Source organism: Balearica regulorum, chromosome 2, assembly GCF_011004875.1.
Source record: "Balearica regulorum gibbericeps isolate bBalReg1 chromosome 2, bBalReg1.pri, whole genome shotgun sequence".
Classification (NCBI taxonomy): Eukaryota; Metazoa; Chordata; class Aves; order Gruiformes; family Gruidae; genus Balearica; species Balearica regulorum.
The window spans coordinates 31,841,944-31,868,842 of record NC_046185.1 but is presented as its reverse complement, the minus strand read 5'-3'; the positions used below and the strand labels follow the sequence as shown (position 1 = coordinate 31,868,842).

The 26,899-nt window shown below is 40.9% G+C and overlaps 1 protein-coding gene and 1 long non-coding RNA gene across 9 annotated transcripts in view; one reads left to right on the top strand and one right to left on the bottom strand.

The window, feature by feature from the left end:
- Positions 1–2,239: 2,239 nt before the first annotated feature.
- LOC142600341 (uncharacterized) lies at positions 2,240–26,710 on the top strand. 2 transcript variants are annotated; one of them, XR_012833780.1, is made up of 3 exons: positions 2,240–2,899; positions 3,984–4,066; positions 26,343–26,710. It is a non-coding gene; the product is annotated as an uncharacterized LOC142600341 (long non-coding RNA). The 2 variants fall into 2 exon arrangements; XR_012833779.1 differs by having other exon boundaries at positions 2,250–2,561.
- The window catches only part of PAG1 (phosphoprotein membrane anchor with glycosphingolipid microdomains 1), a 115,489-nt gene continuing 103,917 nt past the window's right edge, over positions 15,328–26,899 (bottom strand). For all 7 annotated transcript variants that reach the window (XM_075743828.1, XM_075743826.1, XM_075743827.1 and 4 more), the window contains 2 exons: positions 26,701–26,760; positions 15,328–24,768 (listed from right to left, as the gene is read on the bottom strand). In XM_075743828.1, coding sequence (XP_075599943.1) covers positions 24,418–24,768; positions 26,701–26,760 — 411 coding nt within the window. In that variant the 3' untranslated portion in view covers positions 15,328–24,417. The remainder of the gene's footprint in view (positions 24,769–26,700; positions 26,761–26,899) is intronic.

The following is a 26,899-nucleotide window of genomic DNA, read 5'->3' as shown; positions in this document are numbered from 1 at the left end:
AGACAAGGCTACGCCTTCTGCTTGGAGGAGGTTCCAGTGCCAGCCCTACATTGGAATCAAGCGGCAAAATTAATCAGCTGTTAAGCATTACTCTTTTCAGTTACTGTTCTCAAACATTTACTAGTTCTGAATTATCTTAATGGTACGGAAAGGAATTCCGGATAGTCCATCCTTGGACTGTGAGAGAATGAACGTCAACCAGAACTGCATGGCTTTTTAAAAACCCCTCCCCAAAGTTTTTGCTCTTTTCAAGAAGTAATTTCACGCAGTTTACATGTTTATGTCTCTTAAAAGGCTTTGTTTCACAGAAAAACAGGTCAGTTCATCGAATTTCATGCTACTACTGATACAATGATTCAGTTCCCTTTTTTTCAAATTAACTAGTCTGAGAAAAAGGGGTAAATTTGAAAAAAACCCAAGACTAACATTTTCCTACTTAATTAGCTCAGAGTGACCACCATGGAGGGAAAAAAAAAAAGAGAGTGAGAAAAAACACTTTTCCTTAACAAAAGCAGCACAGGACAAAAAAAACATAATCAGTCTACACGTAGGGCAGAAACACAGAAAACATGGGCCTCTGTCAAGCAAATGTTTGAGCACACACTAGAAACAATTTTTTTCCTTTTTTTAACACAAAAAAAACCCTATTTGGGGGAGCTTCAAAGTTGTTTGTGCTCACTCATATGTGCTCACTCATATGTGGTAACAGCAACATGGTAAATAATGACCCCTAAAACCACACTGGAATTAAAGAAAGGATATAGAAAAGGAAAGATAATTGAAATATTATTTTAAGTAAGTGTATTCATTAATTGTCTTAGTTTAGGTAAAACTTCCTCTGCAAGTTAAATATGTATTAAGAAAAATGCAAGATCGGCATGTCAACTTCCCCTTTCTCAGTGAAGTGTCAAGCTTGATTTTTAGAGTCAAGGCTAAATTTGCAGAGGTAGCAATTACAAAGAAAATAACTAGCTGTTCCTTTCAAAATGAACAAATTAGTTCAGGCACTCAGGAAAACATAAATATTACAGGACCATATAAAACAGCACTTAGACTCACTGTTTACATGAAACTCCACTGTAAATCTTGTGGAACCAAGAAACAAAATTCTATAGCTGTCAGTCAATGCCAGCAATAAAAATATTTACTCCAATAAATTAATCAAGGGGTACAATTTTATTTTGATCATCTTGCTACCTATCATAAGACAGTAGAGTTTTATTTGCATAAATTCTTAATGTTGGAGACAAATACTCTGCTTTGAAAAGGGCACTCCACACTTTTTTGACTTGCATACCACACTGACACTAACCCTAAAGGCTCTTTAAGGAAATACCACTGCAATCAAAATTTAAGGGAAACACCAGGCAGCGAGGTAACTTGAGGATCACCCACACCTCAAAAATTTTTTCATTAATCAGCTGAAAGCCAGGCCACTAGCTTGAGATTTAGGAGCCATTTTCCATGTTGTACATGTTCCTATTTTCTAGTGAGTACAGAGGGTTCATTAAAGCTAATTTTGGGTTGGTTTTTTTCAGGGAATTTCTCTGATGGAAGTTTCTCTGGAGGTGTTCCTTCCAGTCAGCTCCTCAGGAGTCTTCAGAAAAACTGACAGTTCTGATGGCTCGTTTTTCCCTAATTAAAAAAAAAAAGCTGAAAAAGACATCTCTAGATTGTTTGTTCTGCTTTTCTGTCCCGTTTCAGAACGAGCTGTCCAGTTCTCCATGGGGAAACCCAGTTGACCTCTTCCTGCCTCTCCCACCCTGCTCTCCTCCATAAAAAACCCCAACCACCACCCACCTACACACACACACATACCCCAGAGCTGGAAAGGCACAAAAATAGCGAACTCGCTTGGAAAACGGACTTTCCCCCTCCAGGAACATGCCCTTTGCTGTCACACCGAAGCTGAGCTGAGGCCGACAGGCCCCTCTTTCCACACAGCCCCGCCCGCCAGCCGCCCGCACCGCTGACCCTGGCTGTGCGAGGGCCCGGCGAGCTCCCGCAGCCCTTGCTCCATGCTCCCGCCCGCGATCCTGTTCAGCTTTTGCCTCAGATTTCTCCTCCTGCCGGCGGAGCGCGGCCCGTAAACATGTGCGGCCCTGTCAGCGGGGTCCGCCATGCCCGCCCGCTCGCCCGTCCGTCCTCCGCACCGCGGCCCAGCTGCCGCCAGCCGGGCGCGGGGCGCTCGTTGCGCAGCAACGCGGAGGGGAGAGGGGGGGGAGCGGGGAGGGGGGCGCTGAGGGGAGGGCGGTGCCCGCCGCGCTGAGGGGAAGGCGGCGGCGCCCGCAGGGCCGCGGTCTGTGGCGGTGGGGAGGGCGGGCAGTGGGACGCCCCCGGCATCGCCGGGTCGTTCGGAAGAGGAGGCGTTAACGCCTGGGCTCCCGCGAGGGAGGGGGACGCGCCGGGCTTGGGCTCCCTCGGGGTGCTGTCCCGCCGTTATTAGTAACTGCGTATTTCCTACGCGATGGCGGAGGTGGGCGGCTTGGCTCCGCTCGTGGCTCTAGCACACCCTCCTGTGCAGCGCTCGTTCCTTCAACCCCCTCCGTTTCCCTTCTGAGGTACGATCTCTGCAGTAATCACTTGTACAGTTGGTTATAAATAAACATTTTAAAGCCCCCGTTACTGAAAGAGGTGGGTTGTGTAAGACTGTCAGCTTCCTTAAAAAAAAATACCCGAATGAAACCTTTGCAATCTTCCTCTGTGGAGAAAAAAAAAAAAAAGTTTGGATACAAGTAAACAGCTCAGAAATCAGCGAATACATAAAATAACCCAAACTTGACTCAATCATACCTCATGATTGTTGAGCTAAAATTGATTAACTGGGAATCCATGACTTGAATTAGGTTGGGACAATTTGTACTCCAGCAGTTACCTGTTTTACAGACATCATACAAATGTGAGCATGTAATATTAAACGTATTGTGGGGTTTGGGTAGAATACACTTTGAATAAAATGCAGTCAAGGTCGCAACTAATTGCTGTGGCAAGTTTAGTTCTTCAGCTGCAGCAAATCCCCCAGCAACTAGCAAAAGCTCTTCAATTTCAAATACTAAATCTCATTTATTTCTCTGGCTGGTGGTTCAGGCTTTGGTTTTGTTTTGGGAGGGAAGTTCTAGCAAAATTGCAAAACTGAATTTTGAAGTGGTGTTTTAAGTGTGATTTTTTAAAGTGTTACATTTTGGCTTGAATTTCTAAGTTCTTTTAATTAATTTTTGGTTTCTAAGTGGTTGGGTTTTGTTCAGAAACACTACAGCTATTCTGTTTTGCTGGCTTCCTTTGGTAGAGGTGTGTTGTATTTAATCTATGATTTGTGTATGCATAAAGAAAACCTTGAGGGTACTGAAAGTGTTACTAAATACAAAGGGCTCTTTTCCAGTGTTTATAGAACAGACTTACTTGTGTATAAACATTATTTTTTAAAAAATACATGAATAAACTGCTACTCCAGGCTTTGTTGTGGGAGGAACAGAGCAGCAGGGTGATGGAAGTCTGGGGGCCGGAGAAAAGAGGGGAGCACAGGGAGAAGCCAACCCGAGTCGTCCTGGAGGCTTTCCTTCCTCTTGGCATTAAAGGTGTTCGGTCGAAAGGTGCTAACAGAATGCAGAAGTCTAGTGTGGGTGGCAAGATAATGAGTTTTACTTGAGATGCAGTTTAATGAAGCATCTACTGCCTCATCCGTGTCAGTAATTTGGAACACGTTACTTAGATAAACACAGTCTCAAAGCAGAAAACAAAGGCAGAGGGAAGCAGCTCAGGGAAATGCAACACAGGGAGGGAGCAAAAGGAACGGCAGAGAATGGCTATAGTCACAGAGGAAGGACAGCAAAAGAGGAGTAGAGGGGGCAGGGGGATCAAGTAGTAGGAATGGGAGAGTAGCCCCAGGGCAGTGAATGGTAGCAGAGATATTGATGAAACCAAGAATTTTGTTTCTAGTATTTATTTACTCACAATTTTCCCTTAAACACAATTCTTCTTAACAGGCATTTTACTGGGACAGAAGTAGGTAATCAAACTGACATTACACCCTTGTGAAGGAGGCTTGGGATAATTACGCATGTCACAGGTAAGCGTCCTGAAGATACCTGATTACCTGATACAGCTCTTGTTAAAAAATTGGATCATTTTCTTTCTGTGTCTCTATTTCTGTGGTCACATTGCCCCTCGTGCTGGTCACAAGTTCAGCTGTCTGCAAAACCCAAACTTGGGAGCTACATTACCATTTTCCTACAGTAGCATGAAGTCCTTCTTACAGAATAACAGACACTGATTTTAGAGGAGAATTAACCTCTTCTGCCACAGAGCATTAGGTGAGCAGCCTGTCACATGAATTATTATTTTGAGTATTTTAAGTTTGATAAGTGTAGCATAGTTCTTTCAAAAAGGAGATTAGTTAACTGAGACCATCTATCCCTGCTAGTTATCTGCAAGTAGATTACAGAGAATGATACTCCGTTTGCACGTGCATTTTGCAAACTTACTCCTCGGTTGTACTCTTTATTTTGCAAATTGCAGACATTGAGATGAAGGGTCTATAATTTCCTAGCTTGCCTTTCTCTTGGAACACTGGTGCTGCACTGGCACGCATCCACTTTGCTGTGACTTCATTTGAATACAGCAAATTCTTTATTATGATTAACAAAGGGTTGCTCTCTGGTCTGCTTTGAATCTCAGTCTGCTCATGGAGATTAGTGGGTTTTGAGCAATGCCAACTCACTAAATATCTCCGCTTCACTGATCTCAAAGACATTTGTGACAATGGATTTAGTAGTCATTTTCATGCGTGTTCTTGGCTTTGAACGGATAATACCTTAGTAGTTCTGCTTTCCATTGCTGTTTGATTCTCCATCTCATTCAAAAGGGTTTAAATTCAAAACTTCTCTTTCCTCATATGTTGGTTCTTTGAGATACATAAACACATTTGTTTGTGGTTTTAATCCTTGAATGCAACCCTCCTTCACTTCTTTGATTTTATTTTATTTTGGGTGAATACATTGCAAATGTCTACGCATTATCTCCCTCTTCACAGTAGAAACAAATAAAACTTTCTCTCCCAAGGCAAGATTAACAGAAATTGTTCTTCAACTGAGCAGGAAGAGGCTGGTGGTTTTAAAATAGGGAGGTCCCAGTTACATGTCCTGATGTGGCCATGTGTCTCACTTGGCCATAAGAATCAGAAGAATTAGAGAATGAGCAACAGTAAAACCTTAGGTGACATCAGATCAGCAGCCTCTTTTATTTTTTCATGCCAATGTCTCCATTCACCTCTTCACCAGTTAGCAGGTTACACATACAGATCTCATTTAGATGTTAAGTCTGACTGAAGTATTTGTGACAGGTATGCTTTTTAAACTGGGATAATTTCTCCTCAAATCATCTGTTCAGTATTGTTTTCTTATAAAGGTTTCTCTCAATTCCACTGCAACATAATAAAATAACCTTTTTTCTGCCCCAAACACATGCCTCGCTTTGTCTGAGTTACTCAGAAAGATACTAGAAATAGATCAGTATTTATTTTTTATGATGTCATCACAAAATACACGCAGTGAAAACTAGAAACATTAGACATCTATCATCTTAATTTCTGATTTTCCAATTAAGGTCATGGGCATGAGCCACACTGTATATTGCCACTTACAGAGGCTTGCTTTTATACTAGTCTTCTCTAGGGACTCCTGACCACTAGAACATTTGGGTTTTAAAGCTCTTGCCTCTAGTTTTACGATTTATTTCTTTTCTGAAATGAAGATACTTCACAGATAAAGTGCTCTTGTGTAGTCAGAGCTCAGTGGTTCTGAATAGCTTACATTTAAAAACAAAACTACTATTTGCAAATTTATCCCTGTTTTATACTACTCACTGCAAAACAGTCACACAGGTAAGATTTTGTAATGGGTAATGGCGGTGCAGTATGGTATGGTGGTCTAGGTGCGAAAAGATCTTCCATTTGTGTATTTCTCTTACTGCAGGTGGAGCAGGGCATCACCGTTATCATCACCTAAATCGTGAAAATATATTCATTTAGAGAAATCCGTCGTGGAAACAGGGCTTTATGTTGCTCATTTATTTCAATAACTAGAACCAGGCAGTAATAGAGAAGTAAAACCAGGAGTTAAGCTTTTTTGAAGGAGTATTTGCAATTTGGAGTTTATTTTCATTCATGTTAGCAAGAAATACCATGTGGCTAAACAAAATCTTATATTGATTGATGTTTATCACATTACTTCTGTCAGTGCACCAAACACAACCTTCTATAATGAAGCAGGATCCTGGAATGACAAATTTTAAGTTTTTCTCAAAGAACTGTGATCAGCCTCTTTCTCCTTCCCGAAAATTTCTTAAGACAAGGAGTATTATTTTATCCTGATGTATGAAACAGAAAATTATAAGCGCTTCAGAAATACTACATTAAATGTCTGGAAGCAAACAGACACCAAAAGCCTTGCGTTGCTGCCAGGTCGAGCTGTAGACTTCTCTTTTAATTGCTCCAGGAGAATAGCAGTTAATTTCCAAAGCTGGTTTTGGTTTCAGAAGATGGATAAGCACAGTGAATTCGTTATTAAACTAAAGAAATTTACTAAACCTACTTTCTCAAAAGAATAAAAGCAAAAGTGTTCAGAGCTCTCAGTTCACAGAAAATCCAGATCCACCAACATAGACATAAAGTAGGTAAGGGAAGTAGAAAGCATTAAGTAATGCTGAAAAAAACCCCAAATAGACCTTGATGGTAGTTTCTCTACAGGGAAGTTGCTCCCAGTTCAGAATTTGGCTGTTGCATTTCCAGTCCATGCATAGCAAAGGATATAATTTATTGATGGTATTTCAGAGGCTGCTTCTAGGCAAATCTTTGAGGATCTGTCCTACTCAGTATCTTTACCTGCATTTTGAAGGCCTAGACTGTCTTTTGGGGTACAGTTCCCCACTGATGTATCCAGTGGATCAGCCAGGGCATTCGCTTCTGTACATAAAACACACTCTGAGATCAGCAGCACAAAAGCAAAGGTGGTGACATAAAAACCTTGCAGGAAAGCTATGTCGGTGCTGTGCTACACTCACAGCAATAAGCCATGAAGAACATGTTCACCGGTAGCAGCCTGCCTGGGAGAATTGCTGTCACTTCTCTCTCGCTCCAAGTGCCAGATCAGCCTGAGCTGTGATCGCTTCCACCTGGTGCTCATGACGTTGGGCGGGAAAGATACCGTAGCCTTGGGCTGTTAAATCTAGGGCAAGTTTTCAGTAAAGGCAGTGTCTGAGCTGCCACTCAGCAATGTGAGGTTGCCCCTGTGTCATTACTTGCCTAGGGATGTAGTAAAGCTTGCTCAGTGGGATTTATATTATTATAAAGTGTTAAAAAAAAGGCTTTTGGTTTTGTACTCATAGCCACTTACCTGCAGCATGACCCCCAGCCACCTCCAGCTCCTCTTACCAGACCCAGTGTTTCCATGTACTTGTTTTGGGCTGTGCTCCACTGGGATTGCATCACCTTTACAGATTCACATACCTTCTGGCACAAGTCACGTTGTTGCTAAAACGTCTTAAACTGTCAGCATTTCCATCCAAGGTAAAAAAATACAGACCTCTAATCCTTGAGTTCTAATTATGTTCCAGCCACCTCGATTCTGGTACGCTGACCTGGCCTGAAGATACCAGCAATGGCAAGAAATGTTATTATTTTGGTGCATTTTTCATTTGTTTCCTCAAAGCATAATTAAGCTACAAGTTTTGCATGTAGATGTGTACCAATGGGCTGGGCCTGTTGAAATTTTTCCATTGATCAAACTCAAATTCCGCTCAGAGTTACAATTAGGGAAGCAGCTTCCAATGCATGCACAGAACATTTGCTTGATGATGAAGAATTTTAAAACCTGTCTGTGAAACTTGGTAGCACTAGATGAAGCCAGAACAATTGTTACTGAATCTGCCCAAAATTCCCACTGCTGAAAAAGAGCAAGATGATTGAATAAAAGGCAAGATTTTCCAGTTTGCCTGTCAGCAATTACAAGGAACAGAAGATAATGAGGAAGAATCTAATGGCATTATTTTGGGGGCAAAGCTAAAAAATAACAACCAGTGCATGGTTCATCACAGGGCTAATATTGTACAATGATTGATGATTCTGTAATCAGAGCCCACATAGAAACAGGCTGTAAATTAAATGATGGAATATTTCACAAATGGCTTGGAATTGTAATGCAATGATCAAGAATTTACAGAGAAAGACTTTATACCTCCTTTTTAACAAGCTGCAGCATTTCTAACAGAAATAATTAGGGTTCTGACAATGTATTCATTTGAATGAAGGATTGAGTTTGACAATAAAAAATAGCCTATAATCTGCGTGTCACATGCAGCTTTCTACTGACACACAACCTCATGGTCTAGTGCACCAGCATTCACAGCAAATTAGTCTCAGTTTTACTGTATTCTTTAACCACACCAAGTGGTACCTGGAGAAATAAAGTTCTTTTACTATGTCACTGCTAGTTAAGTAGCTCTTACAACTGAAAAATTGGAGAATGATTCAGTGATAGACTTAAAATCAATGTCTCACTGTGGTAGAAGTTTCCTTTTTCAGACTTAGGAGTAAAGAAAAGAGGAGGAATCTATTTCTATTTCTCTTTCCCTTTTGAAATCCTCAGGTTGGCAAGCCAGTTGGCAAGTCAATGGCTTCCTCGAGCAATTCACTGCAATTCCTTCCTGGAAAGCTTCCTCCTCTCTAGAAGCAAAACATCCCCCTTAGCTTTCCACAGAAATGGAAAAGTGCATATTATAACTAAATTACAGCATGCATTTAGGGAGATGACTAGAATTATGGTTAGGAAACCATACTAACATGAACAAACATGCACAAAAAAGTCCATGCTGGTTTGAGTTAAACAAAACATCTCTTCTTTTGGTCAAAATCAGCTATATCCAGCACATGGGCAGATCAGTCACACAGTACACATAATGCCTCTGACACCTCTAGGAAACACAGGGTCTGTTGCAGCCTTCCAGAAAATTTGAGATGTCACTGAAGTTTTGAATTTATCTTGCCTGTGTTCCACATAGTGTATTTACATACTCTATTTGGGAAATCCCAGTGGCAGCAGCCCTAATTCTTTCTAATGTTGGGTGTCACAGTGCAGCTGACCTCTTTCTTGACGCAATCTGCTGCCAGTTCTCAGAGGTTCTTGACACAATTTTTCACCAGCTCATCAGAAAACTGGACAGTGTTATTGACCATCTCTTAAGCAATTGGTAAATAGGAAGGGATCTTCCTTTCTATTGAAAGGATGGCTTGTGTGATCATACAGTCTACCAAGACACCATCTCTTAGTTACTTAACCATTTTTGGGGCCAGCCTAATCCTTTCAGATTCAGGGGGAGGTAATTCCAGCAGTGACTACTGCTGAGCTTTCAGAAACTGCTCTCAAAGAAGTCCGAGTGTGTGTTCAAGTTGGGACAGCTCTTACCTTGGGGACAGTGGCAGCCATCCTAGTGAGAAATTTATAAGCTTTGTTATTACCTTTCTTTGTCATTCTGTTTTAATAATGACTTGTAATAAATTTCCTAGCTCTTAAATACATGACAGTGTTCTTGTTTGTTTGTGGTGGCATATCCAAGTCAGATTTTTCTCTAACGCTGAGAACAAGGTGCACATGTTGGCGTGTGAAGGAGATGAGGCATCCATTCACAAGAGCTGTGTTTCTTGGCTAACTTTTACACCAGTGTGGTTATGACAACAAATGAAAATGTGTCTGTACAGTCGCCATCAGTGAGGATTTCAGTGGCTGTCCCCAAGCTTGTAGGGATGAGCATGTGACAACTCTGTGAAAAGGGGCACACAGGAGAATGACACAAGCTCCTGTCTGCTGGCCTCTGATTTTGGTCATGAAGCTAGTAGGGAGAATTTACAGTATAACTGTATGCTTCAGTGGTCTAAGGATTATTTTTTTTAAATACTACTTTGTGCAAGATTTTTCTCTTAAGTCTCCCTTGTGGTACAGACTTGCATGCACATACCAAATTTTCTTTTGAGATCACCCACTAGATATGAAGAATTACAGCTGTCACTGGTCAGGATAAGGCAGTCCTTTTCATGTAGACTGGTTGAGGACGTCTTCTAGACCACACTTTTCTAATTGAAGATATTTAGCAGTTTGCGTGTGGCCCCCTCATGGACAATTTTTCCTTGCATGCTTGTTTCTATCTTTTTCAGTATTATTGCATTCAGCTTTGTTGTACCACACACACACTCACCAAATAATAAGTATGCCATAGAGTTAGGGAAATAAATGCCATTAATGTTCATGAAACAATCAAATGCTCTAATGATGGGCAGGACAGAAGCACCCAACAAGGGACTTAATAATTAGGTTTTCATAGCAGGATTTGAGAAGCATGTGATAAACAAAGGATGGGGCCACATGCTAAGCAGCAAGCAAAAAATAGTGACTAGCTGTTCATTATGTGAGTATTGTCCATTCTGTGCACTGGGTCAAACAAAAGGCTAGTGGTTAAAGACAGCATGTGAGTGTAATCAAAGACTTTAAATGACATAGGGACACAAGGAGGCCAAATTAAGGTGGCACAGGCAACCTTACCTCAGCCTTTTCCTGACTTGCCAGTGTTCAGCTTAGAATCACTACAATGCTTTTCTGATAAAAGGTTGTGTATGATGCCCTTAGTACATGTGGATCCCTCAGTGATATTCTAGCTGGAGTTTTCTGCTAGCAGTGCTAGCAGTACTTGTAGTAAACTGCTATTTTGTTTTGCCTTGGATTTGTTTGGCTGCTCACCAGTGGCTGGGTGGCTCACCTGGCTGGAGGATTAGGCTACAAGCTATAGGCTTGAGTGGGTGTTGAAGAGATGAGAATGATATGTGACCCCCAGCACAACATGTGCAAATCCGTGTGACATCATAGGCAAACCCAATGAGGAAACAGCAACACTGGCATCAGGTGCAACTTGTCCTTCCCTTACTGCCTGCACAGTAGGTTTGTCCAGCCACAGATTGACCCTCTTTGGCACTGTATTTGGTACATAGATTGGCTGCGTTCATTGCAGCACCTTCCAGGAGGTGTTTTATACAGTGAAAAATGGCTAGCAAGGGGTGGTCCTAGCCAAGGAACGGTGCTTGCTGGCGAGTATTACAGTTGTGGGGAGTGGGGGGGTGCAGGAGTATTCAGTAAATTGTACGTGCACATTGTGAACCACTTTATGAACTGTCCTTGATCTTATCTTGGTCTTTCTGAAGCAAGAATACAAAGTTCTTCAGTGCAGCTTACTAAGTTAACAAGCACCAACTTCACTGTGCTTTGAAGCCCAATTCCTGGCAGCAGGTCAGAGCTAATGATGCAGAATCCATGTGCCACCTGCAGAACCGTTCTCTAGAGCTGCAGTCAGGGAGCAGCTAGAAAAGAGCAGCTCAAGATCTGCATAAACTGCCTTGTTTAGTTCCTGGGAACCACCTGTGGGATATGTTGTGGGAGGTGGCCTACCATCACCACTAATAATGGGTTTACTGACAGTGTGCTGTTAGCCCCAGGAGATTCTTCTCTTCCAGTCCTGCATTGTCCCCACTCTTCTGTGTGGCTGGGAAACATATTTTTCCCCTTTTAACCTTCAGAAAATGGTTCTCAAAACTTCTTTTCCTTGCAGAAGTGGAATCTGATGAGGGGACCACTGTGCAGGACTGGGCTGGTGGAAGTGCTGATGTGTGTGTGGTGGATTACATGGCTGGGGAGATGCTATGCTGTAGCCACCTACCAAGCCATCTTTGAGGCTGAGGGAACTGATAATGAGTGCTCCCCGTTGCTTCACTCTTTGCTTGTTTCTCCAAAGAACACACATCACAGTGAGCTGTCGTATTGCTTAATCCTCTCCCAGGAAAGTGTAATAAAAAAGTCAGCAAACTACTGGATTTGTCTTATGACCATAAGCCGCTCCCAGGTGTGGATCAGGTGAGCCAGATAGGCCTTCTGTGTAGAACTTGAAAGCACAATGGTACAAAGTGCTTCTATCCCCTATAAGTTCACAGATGTGGCCAGCCAGGCAGGGCTGCCCCACAAAAACAGTGTCCAGCTACTGCAACCAAAAAAATCTCCAGCCCCAAAATCAGTGGCCTGAATCATGTTGGTAGCAACAGTAAGCTCAGCAGAGCCAGAGCAAAATCTGGGTAACCACCAGAGCCTATCCTGTAGACACTGAAATTAGAGAAATCCTTTCAATTCCAGATTTGCACCAATAAAACAATCCTTTAACATCGAATCTAAGTTGGTACCTGCTGTGCTTTTGACTTTTCATGAGTATTTCATGCTCTTATGACGGTTTTAGGGCTGGAGACAACTTTGAGGGGTGTTGAGCCAACACTTTTCACACATACTCAGTTTATTTACACTGTGGCTTGTTTTGTACGTTGCCTACAAAATTATGTTTCATAGAGGAAAAGCCTAGCAACACAAGGGAAATTGTTGTAAACAACCAGAGTGAGCACTCCAGCCTGTGTACAATAGACATGCTAGAACTCAAAATATCACCAGAGGACAAAAAAACCCCAACCACCCTTAACAAACACTAAGAACATTGTTTGTTTTTAAGAAACACTGAGCATTGTTCTCAGTTTCTAGATTAAGCCCAATTGCCCAAAAAGCCTTTGTTACTGCCTAAACCAAACTCTAGTTGGGAATCATAGCAAATAATTATTTCACTTAAGAATGTACTGCCAAAAACCTAGGGGTGGGAATGCAACAAGTAAACAGTTGTTCGAAACGAAGAGCCTCATCCTCTCCCTGTCCTTCATCTCTCTTTTTTTCCAGGTGTAGGAACAGCAGCTTTAATGAACAGCACTAGAAACTGAGTTTCTGCGAGAAACTGAGTTAAAAAAGGAGACCGTTTGACAACAGTCCCCCTCCCCCCTTTTTTGAGATCCTTAACAGATGCCAAAGCTTTCCTCTTAACACTTGCCAGGGCTATTAAATGCTGAAGTCACTGTTTTGAACTCAAAACCTCCCAGAACTCTGAGACATCTGTATGGAGGCTGCTTGCTGCCCTGCATATCTGCCAGAACTCAAGACTGACATTTTAATCATAGATTCAGCTTTGGAATCTTAGAAATGAAAATTAATCCTGACCGTGTTCTGTCTCCTGTCCTTTTCCCTCCCCTCCCGGCTCTTCCAGCCCATCAGGCACAAACAGTAGAGTTTCTTGTACCCTGCAGTACCCACCTTCTCAACAGTCTGAATACACAGATGGCTACCAGATCTTCCTCAATTTTTCTTCATCTTGTGGCAACCTGTAATGCTGTAATAACGATCCTTATTATCTTATGTTATCCTAATAATCCTTAATTGCATTAACAGATGATGGGATTTACATTCTGTTTCAGTCACATCTGTAAACATACAGACCTTGACTACTTTGGCCAATAAGCTCTTTAGCAGGGACTATTTCAGAAGCATCTATTATAGCTCTAATATGCTTTCTAGCCCCACGACTCACACAGGATTCCTAGTTGCTGCCTGCGCTGGCAGTTCTATGTTCTTGCCTGTCAGTCCCTCCACGGAAATTCCAGTTTTGTGAGTTACATGAAGGGTCAGTCTCATTTGTGTAATAACCAACTGAGAAGAAGTAGCGATAAAGTGTCTCGTCAGCTAGAGTGCTAGGAAGAACAGCCATTCATGAAAGATCATGTCACCGCAATTCTGGGCTTTTGAAACAAATCTGTCAGATATATTTTCTACCAAGTAATGCCAAGCCACTCTTTAGCTCCAACGCTTTCTAGTTCAATATAATGCTATGCTCCATGAACACAGGGTGAACTGTGAGTCTTTGAGTGAATATGTACCCAATTAAAAATAAATTGACAGTCACACTTCACAGGGAATAATTCTATTTTAAACACCAGGTGTCACTGCAGTATACTCCTGATTGCATACCCAGCTCCCGGTTCCTTCTAAGCTATGTCAAAGATCAGTGAAGAACAAAGATGCTCGTCCTTTCTGTTCCCAAGTGTGTGCACGCAGCTACATGATTAGCCATAATCTGGGCAAATTGTTCAGTATTTCAACCAGCCACACTTATAGTTCTGCATGGTTGGCCTCAAACCTGAAGCTAGACATTGCAATAGAACTATTTTATGGAACTGTTTAGAATGAAGAATGAAAAAAAAAATAGTATCTGTGGTACAGTTCTCTTGATAATAATAATGCATGCATTTTTCAGAAGAACATCCTGTATTGGGTAGTATTCAGCAAGTTACTTCATAAAAAATTTCTATCGAATTACATATTTTGCAGCTTCTTGGTCCATGAACACATTCAGTAAAAAGTAATCTTCTTTTAAACTATCAGAACCTGAATGATTTTTCACATGCAATTTTTCTTATTTTTACAAGTCCCCTATTTGACCTATAACCTTATGTCTTTTAGTATTAAAATATACTTACCCAGATTAAACATTAAAGAGCCGTTACCTTGACAGTGAACAGATACTATTTGTCTGTGCCAGTTTAATTTTTCAGCCTTCCCGCTCAGCATAACTAATCCGTGACTGCACTGTGAATTTGCCAGGAACCTGTTCATCAGTAACTACTTGGTATTAAATAGGTAAAGCTCCTCTTCTCTGTAATTGAAGATAATGAGGGAGAAGGTGCAACTCATGGAGAATGCGAGTCCCAGCAGGCGAGGTACCATTTCAGCCTCATGCTCTAGTAGTGGTACAAAGAAGCCTTGCTCCAGTGGCATGCTTAAACGTTTCCTTCTGTTAGACTTAAATGCAGAATCTGTGTTACATATTCAGCTGTGGTCCTAATTCATCTGCCTCTGCAATGTTTCAGAATGTTCTCAAAGTATTTTTACACAAATTAGAGTCTTGCCATTGACAGAGCAGTGCAGCAAATGGCTGGGGAATACTTGGAGAGCATCTTTCACAAAGAAAAAGGAATCGAATGCCATGGCAATTTCAGAAGATAATCCATAATTGCAGACCTTTAAAAATGCTGAAAACTGCAGAACATTCAAAGGCTCAAATACAATATTCTTACCAGTGTTAAAGAGCATAGTGCCACTATATTTAGGGGAGTTTCTGCTGTAGTCTAGAGACAACTTAAAATTGGTGCTGTGTTGTGTATGCTTGAATCTTGAAAGGATTGTGGCTTTGGGAGGAGTAAGGTGCTATATATCACAAAGATGACTTAATAGTTCTTGTCAGATAATGAAATCAGCACAAAATTCCCGGAACAAACAAAATTCTATCAAATAATGCGGATTTTAGGACCTGCAGGAGGAAGTGACTACAAGGACTAAATAAAATATATGTTAAGAAAACAACAAAAGGAGGCACAGGTTAAAACAAAACAAAAGACGAAGCTTATTTATTGTGTTTTATTCTGTCTGGCTGTTGAATTTCTATATTGATTACAACCCAATGATTTTTGCCAGGATTTTTGAATTAAACTCATTTCATTGCGATGTAACATGTTTCCCATTTGACATCATTTACATGGATTACCAGTAAATTCAAAAGTTATTTGCAAATATATTAACCAGAGAAAATGGCAGAGCCTCTTTTAAAAGCTTTCAGAGAATACAGTACAGAATCTTAAGATTTTTTTTCTGCATATAAACAAATATTAGGATACTACTGTACATAAATAAAACCTGTCTTTTATATTATTGACCTATGTTCTTACTTTTAGATAACCGCCTCATATGTTTATGTAGCATTTTTCCCCCTGAAATATTTACATAAAACTTGTCTACATTTACAGTAAATAACCATAATTACCTACTGTGCTTTCAGCAGCCAAAAGCTGAATTGGCTAGAAACATCAGATGAAGATTCTTGGAATAATGGTATGACTAAATTACATCAACTTGTGTATACTACTACAAAACATTGAGAGGAATTTCATGGCATTTATCAGTTTACAAAATGCAACTTAGTGTTGGATCTGAACTGCTCTAACAGTAGGATAAGCCCTGCAATTACAGTCAAGCTACAATTTATGGAATATATATTCTGCAAAACTACGGTATTTCAGTGTCTGCAGTGGTGTTAATAAAACTATATTGATTTCAAACAGGTAGCAAGCCAAATAACCCATCATGTAGCAAACAAGCCTCAGCTAGTGCCATCTCAGACGTCTGCATGCGCTGACTCCAGGTATATATAGTACAGTCATTTTTTTGAACTGCTCTCACTGCCTACAGATCTGAACTACACAGTGTATTTAACTGTATCCACACTAAGATAGCCAGAGACAGTTCTTATCCTCTCTTTTCAGAATCTCATGCTGATTTGAGGATGTTTTGCAGTTCTGCATCAGTGACTAGAGAATCAAATGGCTGACCAGAAAACTCAGTTTATTGCGAGAACATTATGTAAGAGAACATTGCCAGAAAACCATTCCCACAATAAGTATTTTTTCCATTATAAAACAATGGATAAAATAAATGAAAGTGTCTGTAATTACAAATATTTATCCACTATGTTCTAAGTATGCAATGTTCCATATATAAAGCAATTTTATGCTGAAGTTCCTATAGCACCCAATTTAAAGTGACTCCTACTGAGACATGATTTTAATAATAGCTATTAGAGATAATTATCCATATACCAGACTATTTTTTGTTGTTCCTGTGGAAGTCATATCAATTCACTAACATAAAAGAAAGAAAATATACGTCACTGAAAATACGAACAAAAATACATAGCACCAAACCAAACATCTTCTAAACTCTGTCTTAGGGTCCAATCGTGCACTCTTGTCTCATGCAGCTAATTCTATTTAAGTAAAATAATCCAGAGTTGGGTTTTTTTCTAAAAACCATCTGTGCAAGTCCATATCTGCACATGGTAGTTACATTAGTGCATCTACATTTGTTCATTTTGGGTTTATGATAGAACAAAAACCTGTATTTAGAATTTATTTATTAATCTAATTTCTGTTGATGTGGAGGCTTGATAAAGCATCAGCAAACTGCATGATGGTGGGGCAGAGAGGACTTGCCTCTGCCTCTTTGGGTATAGGGCATACTGAGAAGAATAAACAATTCCATCCACCTCCTGTGAGATTCTTGGCAACTCATCCCTTAACTGCAACCTCTTCTACTGTAAAAATCTTTCCAAACAGGTAGTCTGTGACATGGGTGAAGTGCAAATGAAACTTAGCTATTGTTCCTTTTACCTCCCTCTTCCTAGCTGCTGCAGTGGGCTATACGTGTCTTGCCCCAACGGTAAATGCTCTTTTCTGGGTTTGCAGGTGGGTTTTTAGCACACTTTCACCTAGAAAGACTAGTCAGACTGAGGAGAAGCAGCTCATATTCCCCCTTCGTAAGTTAAAGGGGTCAGGACTGTGAAGCAAAGGGCCATTCCTAAGTAGCCATAACCACAGAGACAAGACAGGCCCTGCTGGAAATTATGAAGGTGGCATGTGTGGCAACTCAGGAGCCACCAGAGTGATCCAGATGCTCACTCAAAGACTTGTGTGCTGTTAGGTGTTCTGAGGAGACTGGTTACGTGACCATTCTCAAATAGCCTCAGAGATAAAGTCCAAATTCCAGTATCCCCAGACATATGAGAAAGTTCTTGTGCTCTTAGGTGGTATTTTACTAATACACTTAAGCATTGTGCTAGTTCACCTCTTACATACATCTTTCCATGTCAGTTGAGTGCTTGCAAGCTACAGAACTTCTTTCCTTGAAAGAAAGCAAAGACCTCCACAGCAGTCTGCAAGACAGGATGTGATTTCCCCAATTTTCCAACTTAGGCCCAGGTGCCTCAATCTCACAGGCAAATTTAAAACATCCCATTCAGAAGCGTTGTGTGATGCAGTTTCTGTGCCCTCTGGACAGTTGCCATATTTCATCAAGGTCAAAAAAGATACTCAGATGGTGATGGCTGAACATGGCAGAGAGGAGCAGTTCCATAAATAAGAGGGTAGTCCAAACCCAACCTATGCTGAAAGTTAAAATATGAGAGTCTCTTTGTAGATATTAGGAAGTCAAAACATCAGCACTGTCTTTTTTTTTTAAAGTAATAAGATTTGTAAGGTTTAAAACCCCCTTGCCAATATTACAAGATTAAAATTACAAGAGTTGGTAACATTGTCTTGTAGTGAACGGGAGGCATTCTGAAATCCCAAATGAAGCATTTTGAAGTCAAGTGATAACATACTTGACAAATCATCTAAGCAGGTTGTTGCATTGTAGAAACTCTTAAGAAATATCATAGCTGCCCTCTAAACTGAACAAAGAAGCTAATTTTATATTTTCTGTAACAAACATATGCTAGTTAAAATTAGACAATGAATTTGCAGAGACAGAAACCTTGTCAGACTGTGCTATTATAACAATAAATGAACATCACAAATGAAAGCCAATATTTAGGAATGTGTATGGCAAGAGAGTACCACATACAGTAGACAAGTTGTTGTGCAGTAACAGTGAGCATCTTTACCTTTACAGAAACATCTTTAGGCACTTTGCTATCATGTTTGTAGTGACTGTCCTTCTGGCCAGTTTGAAACTGAAGACCTCCAGAAACAAAACCTCACAGCTTGAAAAAAACAGAAGTTATCTATAGACTGGGCACAAGCCAATGGGTATGTAATACAAAGATAATCCATTTGCTATGGAAATTGGGGTGCTGGAGTTAGCTATGTGAGCAGGTCAGACCAAGTAGAGCATTAAATTGTTCTAGTGATTCTGCTTACGATGCCTGAGCGGGTTTATTTTGAGTTAGCTTAAGTATATCTACACTGTATAGACATTTGCTGACCTTTGGCTTACATGTAAAGTAAGTCTTATCAATTAATCAGTGGGGACCTTCTATTAAAAATAAGCTTTTGTCTTTCTGTTGTCCCCAGGAAAAGAACAGTGTCTAGTATATGCGATATCCTAATGCACTCCTGGAAAATTACCACATAGGCAATTAATTTGTTTAATACTTCCACTGTTTTAATACTTTCTGTAAGCCTGGGATCTTCCATACTGGCCCAACCAAAGGGGGTTCCCTCTCCTTGAAGAAAGGGAACCCTGTGTTTTTATTTCCGTGATGTTCCATCCATAGCATTTATCTTTAGCATAATCTTCAACATATGTTGCTAGCTAGCAAGGGATATAAAAATACTTTCTTATGAATTTTTTTTTGGACGCTGAAATCTTCTCTAGCAATGTCTTCAGCCATGACCATCCCAAAAGATATGCTATAAATCAACTTCAGCACCAGAGTATGAAATCGTATTAATTGCAATTATGCTCCCTGTTCCCAGGAAGAGACCTGCCACTGAAAGTCTTCAGCACACCACCACAGGAACATCTGTCAGACTGAGCATCTTTCTGCATTCTCCTGTTTTGCAGTAGACTACACACCCCACGTTATTTGTGAGGCACGTAATAGCCTTATTCAGGCATGTTCCAACCTAAATAAATAACACTTGTCTGAAATAACTGGTAATTTGCCTAACAGCAAAAGTCCCTCATTGGAGTGTGGCCCAAATTAACATGTTTGTTGCAGAAACAAACTTCTTACAGTCATATTGCAAACAAATGTATATGCACAATAGGAGACAGAAAAAAGCCCTTGAGCTGGGCTCTACCATGTTTCCAATCCTACACTGCACAGATGAGAGCCATGTCTCTGCATTCAAGCCAAGGCACTTGGCCTCAGTGGCTGCTTTTAAACATGTGTGGCCCAACCTAGGCCTGTTACATGTGATGACTCCAGTCTGGTTGTGTGTGGGATGAACGAGAGACAGGGCAGCGCTGTCAGTCTTTTGTAGTCAGAGTAACACAGTTAACGCTAAGTTCTGGGAAGTAGACAATACTAGAGAGAGCACTCTGTGTCACAGCTTTACACATCAGCTTTCAGAAAGCACATTGAAACCATTTATCCAGCATCTTATAAAAGCACCATTGAAAGGTTGAACAGAGAGCACCGCGTATACAGAATTGTGATCAAGACAGTGGACAGGAGCTGTTCAGGGAGCCATGGAGAAGCACGCAGCCCAGAAGAATCCCTGCAGGATGGATTCCCTGAAGGCACGATAGATGAGGGCTTAGAGAACAAGGCAGCTGGTCCTCAGCCAGCTGCTACTGTGGGGAATGGTCCAGCTCTGGGTGACTCATGAATATGAATCCCCACACCTAGTCATCCCTCACCCCATGAATACTGCTACATATAAGCAAGTCTGCAATTGATATTAATAGACTGAAGCAACTAACTGTTCACAGCTGACAAGGACAAAGACCACCACCTCCCTGAATGCTCACTGTTGAAAAACTTAGGTTCTTCAAAAGAAGACTGATAATTCTTATTGCAAAGCTTAGTCATCGTAGCTACATTACTGGGCTTTTTAAAGAATGTTTGTGAGACTATTGCTATTGTAGGGCTAATTGAGGTCCAGTACATTTAATGTGTCTCTATAAAGCTGTTTCCAACTTAGACAAGTAAATGTTGGGGTTGTTCCTTTGTACTTTTGAGTTAAACACACAAAGTATGGAAAAGAGTATGGAAGTACTAGCTACTTAGTAGAAAAGGCACTATAACTGATCTGACCATGGTAATTAGGTACACGCCTGTGCTACTGATATCTGTAAAGAATCTATTTCTCTCTGTGACTGAGAAAGCAATTCTGCATTCATGGTAGAAAGGGGCAACTGGTTTATGTATGGGGTTAGCACTGGTTTAGGTATGTGGTGAGAACAAATCCCACAGGAGATGCAGATTCATGGAAGAGACGTCCAAACTGCATTTCCTATTTCTACAAGTTCCCAGAAGGAAATCAGAAAAGACCTTTCACTAGTGCAGTTCTGCACACATTACAGCTTGTCTCAGCCTTACTGTGGCAATTTATTGTGAGATCTTATTATATACTTGTGCCAAAAAATGGAGGCAAAGAAACAGACCATGAAGCTTCCCCAGAAAAGATCACCAGGTAACAACAAATACACCAGTTTTGATGTTGAAATTTTATTTATGGATATGGTGAAAAAAGGAAAAAAATAGCAATGAAGAGACAAGCAGAAGAGACTCGCTTTTCTTTACAGTCAGATGAATCTATTTGGGGATTACCGTTGGAAAAAATCTTTCTATCCAATATATTAGTGAAAAGAAAGCATTGGCAACAGCTGTAAAGGAACAGATCTTACTTCTGGGAAGAGGGAACTAAAACAGAAGCTTGATTCTTTGTCAAGAGATGTAATTATTCACTTAAGAACCTTGGATTGAATTCTAAAACATTTTTCTTTAGCATTAGACTATATAATGGAGATTGTAGGGGAGTTACGGACTCCCCTGTGTGTCCCTGTTCAGGAGGGCAATTCCTTTTTGCAGCTCTCAAAGAGTTCAGTGTGCAGGGATCTCCACGGCTGAGGGCAGGTACACATCCCACAACCAGCAATCCAAAATCTGAGCTCCTTCCCCACCAGGCTGAGGGTCTGGTGGACAATGAAAAGGTTCTGGCCAGCCTGAGAGTCATTTAAATGGGAAGGCATGTGCCAGCACCACAGTACAGACATAGTACCAGCTCCCAGTGCGAGGCTGTATGAGGCAGGTTAAAAATAGAAACAAAAGAAAAAAGAGAGGGGGAGGGATTTCACTGTGGAAAAGGGAAGCCTGGGGGTCTCAAGGAGCAGCTGTCAGAATGGGGGAAAGGAAGGAAGTAAGGAGCTGAGTCTTGTGTCCCTTCTTCTACACCAGTGCTCTTGATTCTGCTCTGAAAGACCGCAAAGAGCAACCGGGCAGCCCTCCTCCTTCCTTTGACTTGCTGATCTTGATGGGGACACGTCTAGAGTGATATTTGATTTTCTTCTTTTGCACCTTAACATTTTACAGTCAAGAGTTCAGTGTTACTCTTTGCTGTCGTTAACTGGCATTATCTCTTATATTTAAACTGGTCTTGAAATTGAATCTGGTGAACCTGACAAATCTCATGTTGCTACTGTTTCTCCAGAAGCAGTCATCCATGTAATGAGTAAGACAATCCTTAAGGGATAACTACATGTTGAGATGTATTTGGGAATTTCAGGAGTTGAGGTATGCCTGCCACTAAGTTGCAGGAGTCAGACTAAGGACTACATATATAAACCCGTACCCCTGAGCAAGGAACAGACAGCAAACACATAGACTTCAGAAATTCTCCAGACTTAGCACAACAGATCTTCTGAAACATGGTGCATCTTATCTTTGGCCTTAAACTGTGTGAAGTAGAAGGAGAGAACAGTCAAAGGCGAACTTCATGAATTCACATTCAAGGGAACAGAAATAGAAACTTATTCTGAGGGAAAAACTCCAGAAAGGAAGACCAAAGTCAGCTTTAAAAAGCACTGCAGTGAAGTGGAAGCAAAGGGTTTGCTGCAGCTGTGGAAGCATGGCAGCATGGTCAAGAACAAGATGGATGTAGACTGGTCTGAACTGCGTCTCCTTAAAGGAAGAGAGTCATAGATCAAGCGTGCTGCACCGTCACATGAGGTTGGGATCCATGAAGTTTGAATCACCCTGCGGGCAGAGTTTGACTGCACACTTGCACTGCTCCTCAGAGCTGTTCTGCTTACAGGCGAAGCCCATAAATCAGTACACTTGTAACCAGATCTGTGTTTGCTCTTTATAGTACCAAGTAATGTTGAGCGCTGGCCAGCGATCTGAGAAGGAGACTCAATCTGGTATATCAAACCCCAGTACCAACTGAACTGAAACTAAACCTGTTTTGGCTACTATGGAATAAGCCAACCTCTGTTCATGTACTGTTTATTTCAAATTAAAAATAAACTACTCTTCAAGCACATGCCAGATACTATGTATGTGAATGTATTTGAATGTTACCAAGTTTGGACCATAATTTATACTTGTGTCCAAATTACATGTGCATGCTTATATACATGGGGATATATGCATATGTGTACACAAAACTGTGTACAAATGCACATCACACAATGCCAGTTCTCTACTGTTGGACTATTCTTGTACTATTGTACTATTCATAATACTGTTCTTGAAGAAAACAAAAGTATCAACCCAGTACCTACTTATTCCATCCAAGCACTGTACTTTGTTTTTAATAGTAACAGAATAACTTGGTATCTTTGAAAAGCCAGTGGCTTTTTGTCAGAGCCCCAAGAAGTTCTTGGTCACCCTCCTCCTCCTTTTAGAAAGCGGAACAAGAAGGACCAGTGGCTATCCCAGACTAAATCCCACTGTTTCTTCTGCCTCTTTTTTGCCCTTTGGCAGTGTTCTTTTACATAGACTCCACTATTTTGAACTTAAAAACAGCAAGGTGTGTTCCACATCCCTGCTCAAGAAGATTAAAAAAAAAAGGCAATTGTTCATTTACATACTTCAGAAATAGGGGGGAAAAAAAAACCCCAAACAAATAAAGCCCAAACAACAAATGGGATTCCTCCTGTTACATAAGACAGTAAGTTAATCTACAAAAACTTTGAAGATGAAAATTACATTGTAAAAATAAAAAATATCCACTCAACACAGTATCTAAATTTTCCTATATAATAAACTAGACAAACATATTTAAATATTTTAAGTCTTAAAAAAGGGCAAAATTCTTCAAAAAATGACTCAACACTATTAAGGTTAGACTAAACATTATGCCAGTGCATTCATTTGCACAGCTTTTCGCAATATGACAATTGTCTGGGGTGTGTGTATGCGTAGGTATATGTGTGCGTGAGGGGAATGGTACAAGAATGCTAAGGGTGTCACTTGCCATTTTAAAGTGGTATTTCACAAAAAAAATCAAACAAAAAACCTACAAATACCAGTACACACCTCAAATATCACAAGTCACATTCTACAGCCCTTGACATTAAAAAAAAAAAGAAAAAGCCAATAATAATTTCAAGTACATTTGGAGTAGGTCCCTTGTGAAGTTGTTGTTTGCACTTTAGTTGCAATGAATGTGGACAGAGCTCCCCAAAAGACACAGAGGTGAGCACGCCTTCCCCAGCCCTGCAAAATAAGTCTGAGTTGAGGTACAGTGATCCATGATTTGCTCAACATTGTGGATACCCAAACTTGAATGAAAAATGATGCTTGAAAAATACTCTGAGGCAAATGACATAAAATAATCTCTTAAAATTAAAAGCTAGCTTTGTGTAAAGGCAGTCTTTTTGGTATGTAATCCTATCAGGACGACAAGCATAGCACTCCTTCCCAAATTCTGGTCATCTTGGAGCTAACAATGAAGCAGCCTTTACATTGTCCTGGTGGTCATTCCGACCTGACGAACCCTTTCCCGTGAGCCTCCCATCCACTGCCCAGAATAACCTAGCAGGTATCACACCCCAGCTGAAACATACGCTGCTTCTTCACAAGTTTTGTTCTCTTAGCTTTGTTCCTCAAAAGGAGAAGCACTTCCCTCTCCCATGTTTCACATGTTCCTTTGAAAATACCAGCGGAGAAATCTGCCTGCCGGAGTAGTTAAAGTCTGGTGAAATCCCTGTGGTGCTGCAAGTCCCCTATGCTCTCATAGTCATTCTCTCCTGAAAGAGCAGTGTGGTTTGTGTTAGGCACAGACAAGGTCCTGTCCTCTTCTTGGCTCACTGCCTGGATAGCTTCGTAGTCAGGCTCCAGCTCCCCGTTTGGTCTGTCCGCTGACTGAGGCACAGTGGTAGTATTTAGGGGGTTTTCAAAGTCCTTCACGCTTGCATAGAGGCCACTGCAAATAGACGGGGACCTCTGAGATGTAATTTCTTGAATACAGGTGTAAGGAGAATCTAGTGCCTTGATGGCCTGTCCCGGCTTACTCACCGACGAGTACATGGCTGAGATCTACGAAAAGGAGACACCTGCTGAGTATTTAAGCATGGCATAAAGCTTGTGTAGCAGTTTGTACCCCTTCCACCACAAGGATGTCGGTTACTTAAGATCTTCTAATAAAAACATATCCTTTCTACAAATCCTTTCTTAATTGATTTTCTTTCAAAAAAGAATGCTTTGTAAAATGATTTATAAAAGAAGTTTATAAATGTAAAAATTCTTTGAACGTAAATCCCCTGCAGGCAAATTAGACCCGGGATAAAAGGGACTGGCTTTGTGAGCAGGAGCTCTTGCAAGTTTTGCTATGGTCCTGGAGCCAGCTTGGGCTCAATGGGGAGACAGCCATCAAAGGGATGATCAGGTTTAGCTGCTGTAATGTAGGAGAAGGATGCTGTCTGATCCTTTGGGGTTTAAAAATTATTATCTGTAGTAGTAGTAGTAGTAGTAGTCGTAGTAATGATAGCAGCTACTTTTCTGCTTTTAGAAACACCCCGATAGGAGAGTAGTTATTTGGCAGGCCCAAGGAGGCACCAAGTCATAGAAGAGAACACTAAAAATCAGGAGATAAATTACCTACACCAGAAAATAGCAAATAGTCAGTGCCCGTCTTGATATGCTAGGTCTGGTCTGTTGACTAAACTCTGCCTAAAAAGAGGAGCTGCATCTCAGTCACTGCGTATCAGAACTTAAGACTAGAGACTGAAACCTCCCAGCTACTATAGACACAAGAGAGGGAGCCAGAGTCTCACTCCTAGCTCTGAAAATCCCCTCTGAGGAGGTGGTATGCTTAAACAAGTGCATGAAGGTGGCCCTTAATGAAGAGGTGAAGGAGAAGCCCACGTCCACAGATGTCCCTCCACCCAGGGCTTGCCGGGGCTGGCACCGAGTGCAAGGAGCCACTCTTACCAGCCCTCTCCCAGTCCAAGTGGGTACTACCCCTTGCACAGGGCAGACACATGAAATTCCCTGCACTGCTTCTCTCGTACCTAATATCGCAATAGCAGCGTAGCTCTTCTGTTAAAGTCTTTCCCAAGCATGCAAAGCCACTCCGGATTTATTTCAATCCAATTAAAATAGTATATTGGCATGAAAATGTCCGTTACCATTAAGCAGCACTAACTGATGCAGATGACCCAGATCACTTCTGTTAATTCTGTATTTTTTTAATTTTTTTTGTTTTATAAAGAGAGACATCCCATTGCAGGTGGCAATATACTTCTTTTACTCTTTACTGATGTCAGCCAACCAAACAAAAATGGCTTTTTTGCTCATCCATACTTCAACCCTTTCCAGCATTAAATTACATGAACCCAGTTCAAGGATCAATTTATTCATTAATGTCTGGGAGCACTTCTCCCAGCAGAAAGCATTAGTTTGCTCAGCTCATTGCCAAGTTTATGTTTACTTTCATGTCTGGAGAACGTATTTATAAATTGCACGGGTGTATTGGAGATGATCACAAGCAACCTTATTTCTGTTTAACTTTTCTGCCTTTGTTTCAAGCTCCTCAATTTATTTGACTAACAGACATTTTAAAGAATGGTTTATGTTCCAGTGCTTTTATTATGCTTCCGTTTATTTTCCAGAGCCCCAAACACTTTGCATGGGGAAGGTGGAGCATGTTTCCAAAGGCTGCCGATTATGCTTCTGAAGTAGAGCTCGTCATCCAAATCAAGAAGCTGCCCTAATGATCAGCTAGTTGTGGCCTCCTGTTACTTTCTCACACCACTTTTTAACCTACGGGCCTGATATAGCCATACGCTAGATGCTTCTGATTTTAGGAGTGTGGCAGTACAAACTCTGTGCAGAGAAACTTTGGCTTTCATTTTTCCCTTCAGATAATTTCACCTTTCTTAGATCCTGCTTAATCATGCAAAGCTTATGCTAATTTCTGCCTGAAAAAAGGTCTCTAGTTAGTTATTGAATTTCATGCAAGAAACCTACCTCATCTTCTGTAAGAGATGGATCTTCCTCTCGAGACTTGTAAGACATCGAACTAAGCCTCTGTAAAAAAGAAAGAAAAAAAAAGGCTCATTACCAGTCAACAGTGTGAAATCTCCCATTACAATCAATACATTGTATTTTATGGTCATTTGCTCACTAGTTCCATTTCACATAGCTAATATCCCTAATATCCAGAGTA